This window comes from Neofelis nebulosa, chromosome 4 (genome assembly GCF_028018385.1).
Source record: "Neofelis nebulosa isolate mNeoNeb1 chromosome 4, mNeoNeb1.pri, whole genome shotgun sequence".
Taxonomy (NCBI): Eukaryota; Metazoa; Chordata; class Mammalia; order Carnivora; family Felidae; genus Neofelis; species Neofelis nebulosa.
In genome coordinates this window covers 29,469,712-29,482,547 of record NC_080785.1, presented here as the reverse complement: position 1 = coordinate 29,482,547, position 12,836 = coordinate 29,469,712, and the positions used below count along the sequence as shown (strand labels likewise).

General features: G+C 36.6%; 1 protein-coding gene across 16 annotated transcripts in view; it reads right to left on the bottom strand.

Moving 5' to 3' along the window:
* The window catches only part of CADPS2 (calcium dependent secretion activator 2), a 543,402-nt gene that overhangs the window by 308,569 nt on the left and 221,997 nt on the right, over nt 1-12,836 (bottom strand). For all 16 annotated transcript variants that reach the window (XM_058724453.1, XM_058724449.1, XM_058724458.1 and 13 more), the window contains 2 exons: nt 7,073-7,309; nt 1,464-1,585 (listed from right to left, as the gene is read on the bottom strand). In XM_058724453.1, coding sequence (XP_058580436.1) covers nt 1,464-1,585; nt 7,073-7,309 — 359 coding nt within the window. The remainder of the gene's footprint in view (nt 1-1,463; nt 1,586-7,072; nt 7,310-12,836) is intronic.

Below are 12,836 nucleotides of genomic sequence, written 5' to 3'. Positions count from 1 at the left end.
CTTCTTTTAGGTTTAGAAAATCTCTTAAAAGAGTTGTTTACCCTCATTATTTTTACCTCATTGTCACAACTCAACGTAACTCAACTCTACTTGCCTGCAAGAGTAAATACTACGACCTTAAATATTTGCTGTGACTAAGTCATAAAAATAAGTGCAAGCAACTGAACTAGTAAGTTCTGACAATCTACCAGGTACTAGAAGATCAAATAGGATAAGATATCTTCCCCTTTCTCAAGGGAAAACAATACCAAATGAACAGATGAGAAACACATTGGTCTAAAAATTAAAATGAGCCAGAAGATATCTGCTCCATATTGGGTTATCTAAAAGATCTTCCCAGCAAGTGAAGTTTGTGTTAAGATTCTTAGTATCAAGGATCCAGCTGTACAAAGGTAAGAAAGCAGGCAGGCACAGGGAAAAAGCAAGTGCAATGGTAACAGGCTGAGATGTTGAAGGAACTGCATGAAGTCCAGTAATTGACCAGGGAAACCGAGGGTCAAGGTGAGGTCCCAGAGGTAATGAGGGGCGGGCTAGGGGCAGACCTGTATGGCTTTTTGTAAGGCAGGGTGAGAAGCTGCAACTTGCTTCTTCCTCCATCTCATAATACTCTGTGCACATCTGTCCTGTTACATGTCAACTTGTGTCTCTACCTTAAACTGTGCCTGCCCTACAGAGAACGAAAGGTTTTATTTACCACTATGTAACCAGTGCCTAGCCAGGATCTGAACCGATGTCTCCTGTATGATTAGTCCCATCATCATGCTGTGATAAGACAAAAATCCTAAATCCTGAGGAAGGAAAAAAAAATTCTTTTCTATAGGCAGTGTACAAATGAAAGCCAGGCAATTTTCACTCAAATTCCTCAGACTAGCCTGGTTATTTCTACCAGAGACTGTGATGTTTCCCAAGTTTCAGTCAGTTAAAAAGAACATCTTCCAAACTTAATTAAACTCATTTCCACAATCTGAAACATAAAACTGCCAGCAGAAAACAGCTTTAGCTTCTCTGATTACTGTATGGTTGTCATTAACTGGTTCTCTACCTCAAGCCTATTCCCTAAGTATTCTAAGACATTGTGCCAAATTGTAGCTACCTCAACATAAGTGTTATAATATATGGAAATGGAAAAGCTATTAAGTTACAATTCTAGAAACTGAAATAGGATCAAGGACTACCTTCTAAATAACATATAATGCATGTTTTCCTTTTAAATGACTTACCAACATTTAATTGCCTAATAATTAGCTTCTCATTTGCATGTTAGATTTTCTGTTCGTACTACACAGGGATTCTGCTACAGTTCTATTTACGGCATCCTTATCTAGAAAGGCATACAATAATTCTAGCACAGTTCAGACAAGCCTGGCCAAATAACAGTTTCAGAGTATAAAACCACACAATGCTGCAAATAAACAAACCGGGTTTCTTTGGAAGGGGAGAATTTTTTTTTTTAAGTGCCTTACTGTGGCCTTGAGGCTTCAGCCTGGTCTGTCTGCAGTTTTTCTCCTCCTTCCACTTCCATTGTACAATAAACAATTCGATTGGGAGCAACAGACTTCAAACCTTGAACTTCCATGATGACAATCTAAAGATAAAAAAAATTTAAATGATACATCAAGTTGGCAGCCTTTAGCAATATACAGAGATAGCAGCATTGACTACAATTAGAATGACCAATTGAATAAATTATCTGGTAACACCAATGGCATTTTTTCTTCCTTAGAATCCACCTGTATTCATGAAAGGTAAAGTAAATAACATTCTGAAGAATGTTCAATATTTCTGAATGTTCAATATTCTGAAGAATATTCAAGATTTCTTCAATATTGGAGTTGAAGAATATTGAAGAAATTGAATAAATTTTGAAGAAATTGAAGAAATATTGGATATTGAAGAAATCTCTCCTGCCAGCTATTACAGTAAGGTTAAAATCTCTAAATATAAGCCCTACTGAATTAATAAGTGAGGTATACACTCAGATCCTTAAAAAACGATGGCAAGTCTGCATCAGGTAAAGCAGAATGACCAATGAAATCTCAGTGAATGTGCTAAAACATGTACAGGTTGAGTTCCACATAAAGTGGAATACGATTTATGAGTGGTACACATCATCATAATACCAATTCACTGTTATGAATATAGGACATCAGAATTTTCTATATCCACTTATTTTAGATGACTACTATTTATAGAAGAATATGCATTATAGCAGGTGTGTGTATTATGAAATATGGACAATTTAACTTGCCAATGAACATCTTTCTACTAACTTCACAAGGAAAAAAAAAGGACTTCTTCATCCACTAAAAGTATGTGCTAATTTAAGGCAGTTTACTGGAAAAGGGTAGAAGGTGATATTATTTTATGCATCTATAAGTCCTGGAAAAAAGGGAAACAATTTTTTTTTCAAGTGAGCCTTTTATACTCATATAAAAGGCTACTGATTTTAAAACACTGTAACCTAACATTTTCACTGGGTATACACATAAAATATGATCATTGAATATTACATGCTATAGCTTTTTCAACCAAAACTTGCAACCCAAAAGTTTCCTCAGTTCTCAAATTGCATAAAATATATTCAATGGCATTTTCATAATATACATTCATGTCTTTACTGATCTCGTGTTGTATTTGTACAAACAAGATAAACAGCATTCATGCCAAGTAGCTACCAAAATATCCACTAAAAAATCATATATTGATCACTTAATGTATTATTAAAGTCATTACTCCTTTCATGAATTGTGATATGAATCTGGAGGCAAAAGGTCCCAAAGAAGCCATCTTAAAAAAACTATTTTTCCTTTCACTCTCCAGCACAACAGAAGGATTATGTTCATAAAACAAATGCCAAATTTGTTTTTCATGAAAAAATAGGAAACTAATCACTAAAAAGGTCAAACTCTGAACCATTTTCCTCCTCAATCAAGACTTCTGTTATTTTATTGCAATGAAATGCATACCAAGTCACGAATAAAAATAAGGACTTAACTGAAAACAGACTAAGAACTAAAAGATAACAGAATTATCTTTCACAGCTTCCCTAATACATTCAAGGAAGTTGAAGTAAAGCACTTCATCTTATTGATGGAAAGTAAGCAAAAGAAGGTATATATTCTTAATAAGTCAGCTTCATTGTTAATCATTTTGAAACTCATTAAAACTAAGCAGAAACTAAAACAAATGAGATCTGTAACCCTATCGATCAAAAGCCAACTCCACATGGACTTACTACCATGATCCTAATGACTTCTTTTTTTGGTCATTTGTAAACTTTTTTTTTTTTCTTTTTTTAAGTTTATTTGAGAGGGAGCTCGAGCAGGAGAGAGCAGAGACAGAGGGAAAGAGAGAATTCCAAGCAGGCTCCTCACTGTCAGAATAGAGCCTGATGGAGGGGCTCATACTAACTGTGAGATCATGATCTGAGCTAAAACACTTAAACGACTGAGCCACCCAGGTGCCCTGACCCCAATGACTTGTAAATAAAATTTTTGGAAGGTCACTTAAAATACGGGAAGCAACAGAATCATGTACACATGATAAATCTAGAAATGTTTTAGTTCCTATTTGGGAATAGGTTTATTTGCACTGCATCTCTTTCTACAGTGTGTTTAATAGTCAAAGTTCAAAAAAGAAGAAAGGAAGCATATGCTTAACACTATTTCTGTCACCTCTACTACAAGCTACCGTAAACAGGACCTCCTGAAGCATACAACTCAGGAAACTGTTTTCTGCTCTGCAAAACAATACTCCCATCTGTGCCAGGAAGGTTTTATTCTGCAGAATTGCCACTTTCAGAAGAAGGAACTTCCGTTTGGAATCCATACATATACACAAAACAACACAATTCTGCAGATCTGGTTTCCAAAAGGAGAAAAAAAAAATACAGCTAGTCTCAATCATTAACGATAAAGACAGCCCAGAATCCCATGAACCATCAACTAACCTAATTTTAGGTAACGGTTTCTACCAATTCCCTGCAAGACTTGACAATGCAACTACAGAAAATAAAACTAGTCTAAATTTCATCTTTTCTTCCCCAATCTCTCTGTGACTGATATGATAAAGATAAAATATACAGAGGTATTCTAGAAGCAAAAAGAAGGGAGGCACGTACAAAATATAAAACTTGGTAACATGCTTCTGAATTGTCCAGAGTTCTGTGGCATCAGGGTGTGGGCAGGTTTGAGAAAACAAAGCTGAGCAGTATATGGGGACCACATATACCAGAGAAAGAAGTCACAGGGTCTGCAAGCTTAAAACCAGTGAAAACCAACTGTTCTCATGCCAGCGAAACCCATTCCTCTTCTCTTACGACATGCAGACTCAACTTCATAGATGAACATCTGTTGTCCTCCCCTGACTTGAATATTTAATTTTAAAATCCCATTGTATGGCTTACAGTTTTGTGGCTTAGCTGGTCTCTTGCTTTACTATTCTCTCTGAACTGAAGGCTTCATGAATGGAGAGACCTGAAAGTAATCATGTGTGGCCAACTGCTGCTTTTTGAACCACCAAAGGCCCCAACTCAATCAGTATTTATCAAGCTAGTTGTGTAGCAGGCAGTGTTTTAGGCTCGTGTGATACCTCAGTAAACAAAAGACCTCAACTTCCCATAGCTTACATTGTAGTAGAATAAATCAGATAATGAATAATAAACATAATAACTGAATTATATAGTAGGTGGTTAAGAGCTGTGGCAAAAATTCAGCTTGAAAACAGAATAGGGTGGGGTGAGAGAAGAGAGCAGTCAGCAGCAATTTTAAAGAGGGTGATAAAATATGAGTTTTTCAAATCTGCACTTACCCCTTAGACCCAGATTTCAGTTCCTAGAAAAAACCTTTCTCACTAGACCAATTCTAAGCTTGACTGATGAAATGTGAGACCCTTAAAGTGGATTAACTACTTGCCTTTCAGAATTTTCTTAGGCTGAGAAGGCTTGGATAATGGGCCAGGGATAATTATGGAGTTTAGCTAGGCTGAGGTCAGAGGCCCTGGGGACGGAGGGGGACCTGTCTATTCTCTACAGGGTCTATAGATACATACTGTGTATGTAGTTTGCACTGAATGTGATTTCATTTTGTTGTTGAACACACATCTCCTATTTATAATACTGGGGGCATCATGGAAAAGATCTGTATTATGCTAAGGAAGGAAAATATCTGCCTTTATACACATAGCAATAAAGAACATCAAAATGATTTTATAAATATACAAGCTTCTCAGACCACACAAAATGAAGTTTTAACTCCTATTCTCCCCCAATGCCACTTTATTGCTAAATGCTCAGCCCTGTTTAAGACACTGGCGATGAAGCATAGAACAACGCATGGTTTCACACAGACACTAACTCACGAACATAATTTTGTTTTTAAGTAGGGAAAAAAGTCCGTAAGAGCCAATTATTTACTATTGTTTACAGTTTTTTAAGGAATAGAAAAAAGAGATGATGTTCTGAACTGTTTCCAGTTCTGCGTGTTTATATAATGGCAGATTTATACATGACAAAAATAAGCTGCTTTACAAATTATAATAAACTCATTTTGTTTCATACAAAGCCTTAAAAAAAACTGGGCACTTTATATCTTGGTCAGTAGGAAAACTGAGACAGGTATGCTAAGAAAATTCGACATGTAAGATACTGTGTATTTTCCCTTTAAATATCTCTTTAAGATATTGGAGAGATTGAGAAGAAACCCAGTAATGACAAGAGACTGAGAAGAAAGGCAATAATGGCACAATCATTAGGAAACCCTAGAACTGAGGCTTGAGTCAGAAGAAAACCTATCTCTACTCTGATAGTACATTTAATCTGTGAACCTACACAGAAATCATTAGCCTGGAAGTCAAGAAAGAGAGAGGCCGTTGGCTTATCCTGAAGCCTGAATTTACCTTAGAGTTGAACAGGTGGAGGAAAGAACAAAAAGCACACATTTTTCTGCCACAACCTAAACAAGCCAAGAGTAAGAAGTATCAACAGGGAAATTTAAAACGGTACCTCCTAAGACTCCATGTACTTTTCTCTGTCAATCCACAAACTCAAATAGCAGTACTGGGTACCAGCAAAGTGACAATTTAACAATGCAAGGAAGGAGTTAGAAGTTTTAATTTTTGAGAGAGCTATAAATTTAACCTTGAAATTGTGTGTCTGTTTTATGTATAAACACAAAAATATTACATGGATTAGCTCAAATACACAGATTAGCAATGAAAAAATGTAATCATGAAAAACATCAAGTGGTTGTGGCAATAAGAGTCCGTATCAATATCTGGTTTCCAGTGAATTATATAAAAATGATAAAACTCTGAAGTCTCAGGAAACACAATATTATTTATCTTTTTAAAATTTATTTATTTTTGAGAAGGGGGGAGGGGGAAGAGAGAACACGCATGAGCAGGGAAGGGGCAGAGAGCGAAGGAGAGAATCCCAAGCAGGTTCGGCACTATCAGCACAGAGCCCATCACAGGGCTCAAATGAGATCATGACCTGAGCCCAAATCAAGAGTCAGACACTGAAACTGAGCCACTCAGATGCGCCTCCAGGAGGACAATTTTAAATGTGTCACATCTGTTCCTGGTCCTTAAAATATTATCTATAACAAAAATGGACATCCTGGAAAGGAAGAACTACTTATCATCTATATTCATCCAATAATGTGTTTCAAAGCTAGATGGTGAGTTGAGGCTAGAAAAACACAAGTGAGGTAGATTAAAAACAAAGCTAAACCAAAACCTGAAAGCAATTCCCAAATTAGAGATTTAAATCATGTGTTTAAAGAGTGCTTTGGTGTTTAACTTTATCAATAAATGTACACCAGCCTAGTTGGCACAAGATGACTTCCCTCAAAACTCATTTTATTATTTAATCCTAAAACTGCTGTTAGGTTTAAAGAGCAATTTGCATTAATTTGCATTCACAACCTGATTGTCTAGCAAATGAAGAATAATGTAACTTCTTCAAAATATATTACACTGCTTTAAATTCAAAGAGTTACCACAAAGGTCAGCAGAAATTATTTTGCAGCCTCATTTAGGCTGTCAGAGGTGAGTATGGGATAAAGACACTTACCTCCAAGGTGAATGACAGCACTACGTCAGATTTTGACAGCTGAATCTCATTCTCATCTCCAATGTCCAAAAAGGCAGAATTCTGTGAACGTTTTAGTTTTTGCAGTTTAAATTCCGGACCACCTTTTGAAACTGGAAGACTCTCCAAATTGGCCATTAGCAAATTCACTGAAGATCGCAACTCTTCTATATACATATTCTCCATTTCTTTTGCTATGAATTTGGGGAAGTTTCTTTCCTTGAAAATAATTTAAAAATAACGTTACAAAAGACATATTTCAATTTTATCATAAAAGATCACATGATGTATATATTTGACTCTCAGAAATTATGATACTCAGTATAAATGCAGCTACCCAATACTTGAGTCTTCAGGCTTTAAAAGCATGAGGCTTTGGCAATTTTGATTATGTATAAGAGTACCCTACTTATATCCCTTACTCAGAATCATTATGGTACAAGATGAATTACATTTTCACATTAACTTTATTTTTGATAAGGTTTTGCTTAAGTAAAAACTGGAAACCTACATGAAAGAAACTTTAGTGTGTGTATCGATCTTAATTAGCCACTGGTAACTTTGAAATGCTTGGGGTAATTGGTCGGTAAGAAAAATGTTCAGTACAGGATGCCTTGCCTGTTGGGAAACATTTTAAATCTCTCCCTTACCACAGATGTGTATTATTGAGAAGATATCCTTTTTATAAAATAAGCATTCAAATTAAAAAATCATGTGAAATAGCAATATGATATTTCTAGAATTTTCACATCTACATATAAAAGAATAATATCAACTTAGAAGAGTCATTTTCTTTTTGGTCACGTGAGCACTGACATTTGATCCTTCTATCTCTGCCATCAGATTTTGGTTTCTTTCACTCAATGAAAAGGACATTCCAAGTATCGGTTTTCCAAAAAAATATTGACAGACATTGCCAAATTGCCCTTAGAGAAGATTACAGCCATTCATATTACTACAAACAGCAAAATGAGACTTCCTCCCACTACTGGCTCTTCCTTAACCCTTGACAATTGGCATTAGCTCTTTCCTTAGAGGTAGAGAGTTTATAATGGTATCAAGTATGACATACCATATCCACCTACTGCACAAAACTGGCTGGGAATGAAAGCCTAAAGCAGCCACCTTTCAAACAGCTGCCTAATGCCCTAGAAAAGCAGTGCCTTCCTTACAGTTTCCCTTGGCATCATTCAAAGCCTAACCCAAGGAACCCTCATCTCTGAGATAACTGGAACACATCCAGAGTGCTCCCATCAACCAACACCTAACCTGTGACTCACGTGCCCTCGTTTGTTCATGGGATGGAAAGCGACACCTGGCATCACTTCACAAATCAGTCCCAGAGTCCCAGGCCACCTGTTTTTCTTTTACCCCAGTACAACCTTCACGTATTTCTTTTAATATAATTTACATATAATCAATATTAAAATTGAATATTTATTATCACACAGTAAATATCCACATTCAGAAGTAACGTTTGTAAGTAAGATTCTTAAATACCCTTTCAACATTCCTTTATAGTTTGAAGTGACACCCCAAAAACAGTTTGCAATCCCAGGAAAAACACATAGCTAGTCAGGTACAGAATACCTTGGTTTCCTTTGGCGAAAAAGAAAAGTTTTGGAATGGTTTCTCAATGTACGTAAAGGAAAAACAAAACTACAAGCAAAATAAGCCATAAAAACAGATTTATAGATTGGTGCGCTGACTTTTAAAGTTGTTATGAAAAGTTTCCAAAACTTAGAAATAAGGCAAAAGGGTGAGGGGGGAAGGTCCTTTCAATGTCCTGTATGGATAAAGGACATCCAAGGGTCATCTGAGGAAATACACTAAGTTCAATTTACTGTTTATTGATGAAAAGTCTCAGGGGCGCCTGGGTGGCTCAGTCAGTTAAGCATCCAACTTTGGCTCTGGTCATGATCTCTCAATTTGTGAGTTCAAGCCCCACAGCAGGCTCTGTGCTGACAGCTCAGAGCCTGGAGCCTGCTCTGGATTCTGTTTCCCTCTCTCTCTGCCCCTCTCCCACTCACATTCTGTCTCTCAAAAACGAACATTAAAAAAAAAATTTTAAGTGAAATTACATGTTAACCTTACAGACTTTTGTCTGAAAAAGATACAAATAGTGTGTGTCTGGTGAATAAGAGAATCCAATGGTTATACTTTACAACTTTGTTGGAAATTAACCACTTTCAGATTTAATCCATGAATCTTATTTTAACCTTGGCTAAAACCACCTAGTTCTAGTATGTTCTTGAGGTTACTTCATCTATAACTAGTTGGCTTGTTCATTATGCTCTCAATGAAACCTTTATTGTGTGTTCATTGTATATGTGTAGGAGTCATGATTTTTGCCTTTTTAAAATTTTTGTTTTAGCAAAGCAAAAAGAAATACCTTCTTTGAAAGCCTGGATGCACCAATTTTCTTTTGTCAAATTTTTAAGGTGTTATTTGATGGAAAACTTACCATCACCATATAAAAGATCTTACTCCTATTTAGCATTAGTTAAAAACAACACTTCACTCACTATCATTTTTTAAGGAGGAGACTGGCAGGAATCACCAAAAGTGACTGTTTTATCAGCATTTTCCAACTTTTCAAGAAATAGACTATACTCAATTTTTGTTTTCCTCTCTGGGGGAAAAGATAGACAATCCTGCTTTAAAGCTCAGAGGCTTATTAATAGTATTTCATCAACTTTATTTAGCCCGCTTATGTTGCCTCTTTCTTGAAAACAAAATCAAGGATACTTCAGGCAACTCATTTATATGTTAAATTTGATCTGTTAAATTAGAAAAGAATCAGAAATGGGTTATTCTCTAGTTTAACTGTGAGTTGCTCTTATAAACCATGGTTTAAAAGTCCTAATTTACTCGCTCATTAGCAGCCCTAACACATGATATAAGTGAAAATGTTTGCTCCATAAAAAAATTCTCAGTATTCAAACCTTCACTAGATGAAGCCTGGACCAGAGTAGTAGGTGGAAGATGGAGACAGCTGTCAGATTCTAGAAATACTTTGAAGACAGATGCAAATGGGTTTTCTAATAAATTTGCCATGAAGCACGAGAAAAAGAAGGGAGTCAGAGATGATTCCAAGTTTTTTGGTGTAATCGAAAAGACACCACTGCCAAGAACTGGCCTAACCTGACCACTTAACAGGAGATTTTAAGCACCCTCCCTCCCTTCCAAACTCCTGACTCTACCTTGTCTTTATTTTCTAAACAGTAAATGATCACCCTCCATAATTCAGTTATATAGAACATATATTGCTTACTGTGGGGCTCTCTCAAATGCAAGCTCTGTTAGGGCATAGCAGATATATTTTTGTCTGGTTTTATCCCAAGACAACCACACATTTGTCTGGATGTATCCTAAGCACCTACAACATTGCATAGCTATTTTAGCAGGTGTTCAATAAACAATGAATTTACGGATGGAAAATTTCAGGCTCCAAAAAGTTAAATAAACTTGCCTAATGTTCTATATCTAGGAAATGGCAATCATGGATTTGCCTACAGGTTTTTCTGGCTCAGTCCACACCTTTCTGACTACTTCCAAATTAGACCTTGGCTAAAGTATTAAGGTCAGTATTTCTATCCTTTCAAACAGATTTCTGCCCTGGGGTTTCCTTGTTATTATATCGTATTGTGAAGTGTGGTAGGAGGGGTTACTGATTACCAATGATTAGATAATGGACCACACTTCTGGATTTATCAGATTGAACAGGCAGTTGCACCCAAGAGAGCAAACTAGGTTCTGGAATCAAAGGACCAGGGTTTCAGCCCAGCCTCCAGCACATTATTTGTTATGTAATCTTGAGATCAATACTCTTCCCTAGATCTCAATCTCCTGGTCTATAAAACAGATTCATTGTATCATCTGCCATTGTGGGTTCATAGATTATAGATATACAATGCAACAAGGTCAGTAATTATAATTAGCGCCATGAATATTTTATGAAGATGGCTTATAATTGGTGCAATTAAAGTAGAAAGCAATTAAACATGTTCTATCTGCTATGTCAATATATTCACCAAAAGGCATTTTATTTTTGGTGGCATTTTTTCCCCCTTCCAATCCCACTGGCTTCACATTCTTCTCCACACTTTATTTTTTAATGTTTATTTATTTTGAGAGAGAAAGAGTTTATTATTATTTATATATTTATTATTATTTGTTTATTTTGAGAGAGAGAGATTATTATTAAAGAGAGAGAGAGAGATGGGAGCACAGTGGGAGTGTGGGATGGGGGGGGGGGGGGGGGAGAGTAAGAAAGAATCCCAAGCAGACATGGGGCTGATCTCAGAAACCATGAGATCTTGACCTGAGCTGTAATCAAGAATTGGACACTTGCTTAACCAACGGAGCCACCCAAGTGCCTGGCCCTTCTCCACACTTTTTAAAATGTATCAATGTTTGTGATGGCATCAGCAGGGTGTCATCAAAGAGAACTCTCTGTAGGTGCATCACTGACCCTTCTCAAGTCCAGAGGTTATAAACCCACATCCTCCTCCCCAGGCCTGGCCTTGAGAAAACACCAAGGCTCTCCTGTTTCACTCTCCAGAAATTCATTTAAACTTTATTCTAAAGCATCACATCTTTGGCCAGGCCCTTACAGAAGCAAATCCAACTCATGACAATGTGCGCAGTCTCAGGTACAATCTACATACACCTAGGCAATCTACAAATGCAGCTCTCAGCTCCAGGGTCCTTTCCCACAGGGTCTGGAAGATCTCTCTGGATTCTCTCCCAGCCTCGGGTCTTCTAGAAAAGCAAAGGTCTTTCCAGCCAGTTTCCAACTCAGCTGAGGGTTTTGGGGAAAGTATTTTCTTCTCTAAAGCTTCTAATCACCTTAATCTAACTTGACTTCCATGCTATGAATCTGACATTTTTATCTCTGGAATGATGCAGTGCCTCTCCAGATATCCAGACCATAGTAACAAGGCATGCTGCCCTATAACCACTGCCCTTTGGATGAATAGAACTCTCTAGCTCCCAACTCACACCATCCTATGTTTTCATTCATCTGCAGATACTTCCTCGTCTATCTCCGACTTGGTTCTCACAACTTACTCTCCTCTCTGCTACCAAAATTTCTCTCAATTTTCTCTACTTTTCTATTTATCTCCGATTTCTCAACAACTTCCCTACTTTTTAGTTTAACAGACTTTTAGATAAACACAGTATTAGTGTTCTTAAAACTTATACATTATTCACAAATATATTTGCCTTTGCAAAAACAAACACATTTAAATTGTTAAAATCAGCACAGGATGTGTCTTCTCTAGTGCTGGAAAAGTTCACTATCTTAATTTGGGAGGTGGTCGCACAGTGTATATATATATGTGTATATATACACACATATTCACTGAGCTGTCAACCAAGTATCTGTATACTGTACACGTTATACTTAAATTTTAAAGAAATGAGTAATATTCCCTCAATAGGGAGGAGTCATCCGAAAGATAGAGGGAGAAAAAGGAAGAGTCTACCACCAAATATTCAAAGTTTTGCTTAGCAGAAAAAAGGGAAAAAAATCATAGTCTCAGATCAAGAGCACTATAGTCTCAAGTCTATTGGTAAAGACTAAATTTTCCCTTACCACTAATAAATTAATGCATCGATTATACTAAAGAATGAGGCAGATAATGAAGTTCCATATCTTTAAAGTCTTAAGAAGAAATTCAAGGTTTTTGTTTGAAATTTATTTCCATTACAGGAGTGCCTGGGTGGCTCAGGCAGTTGA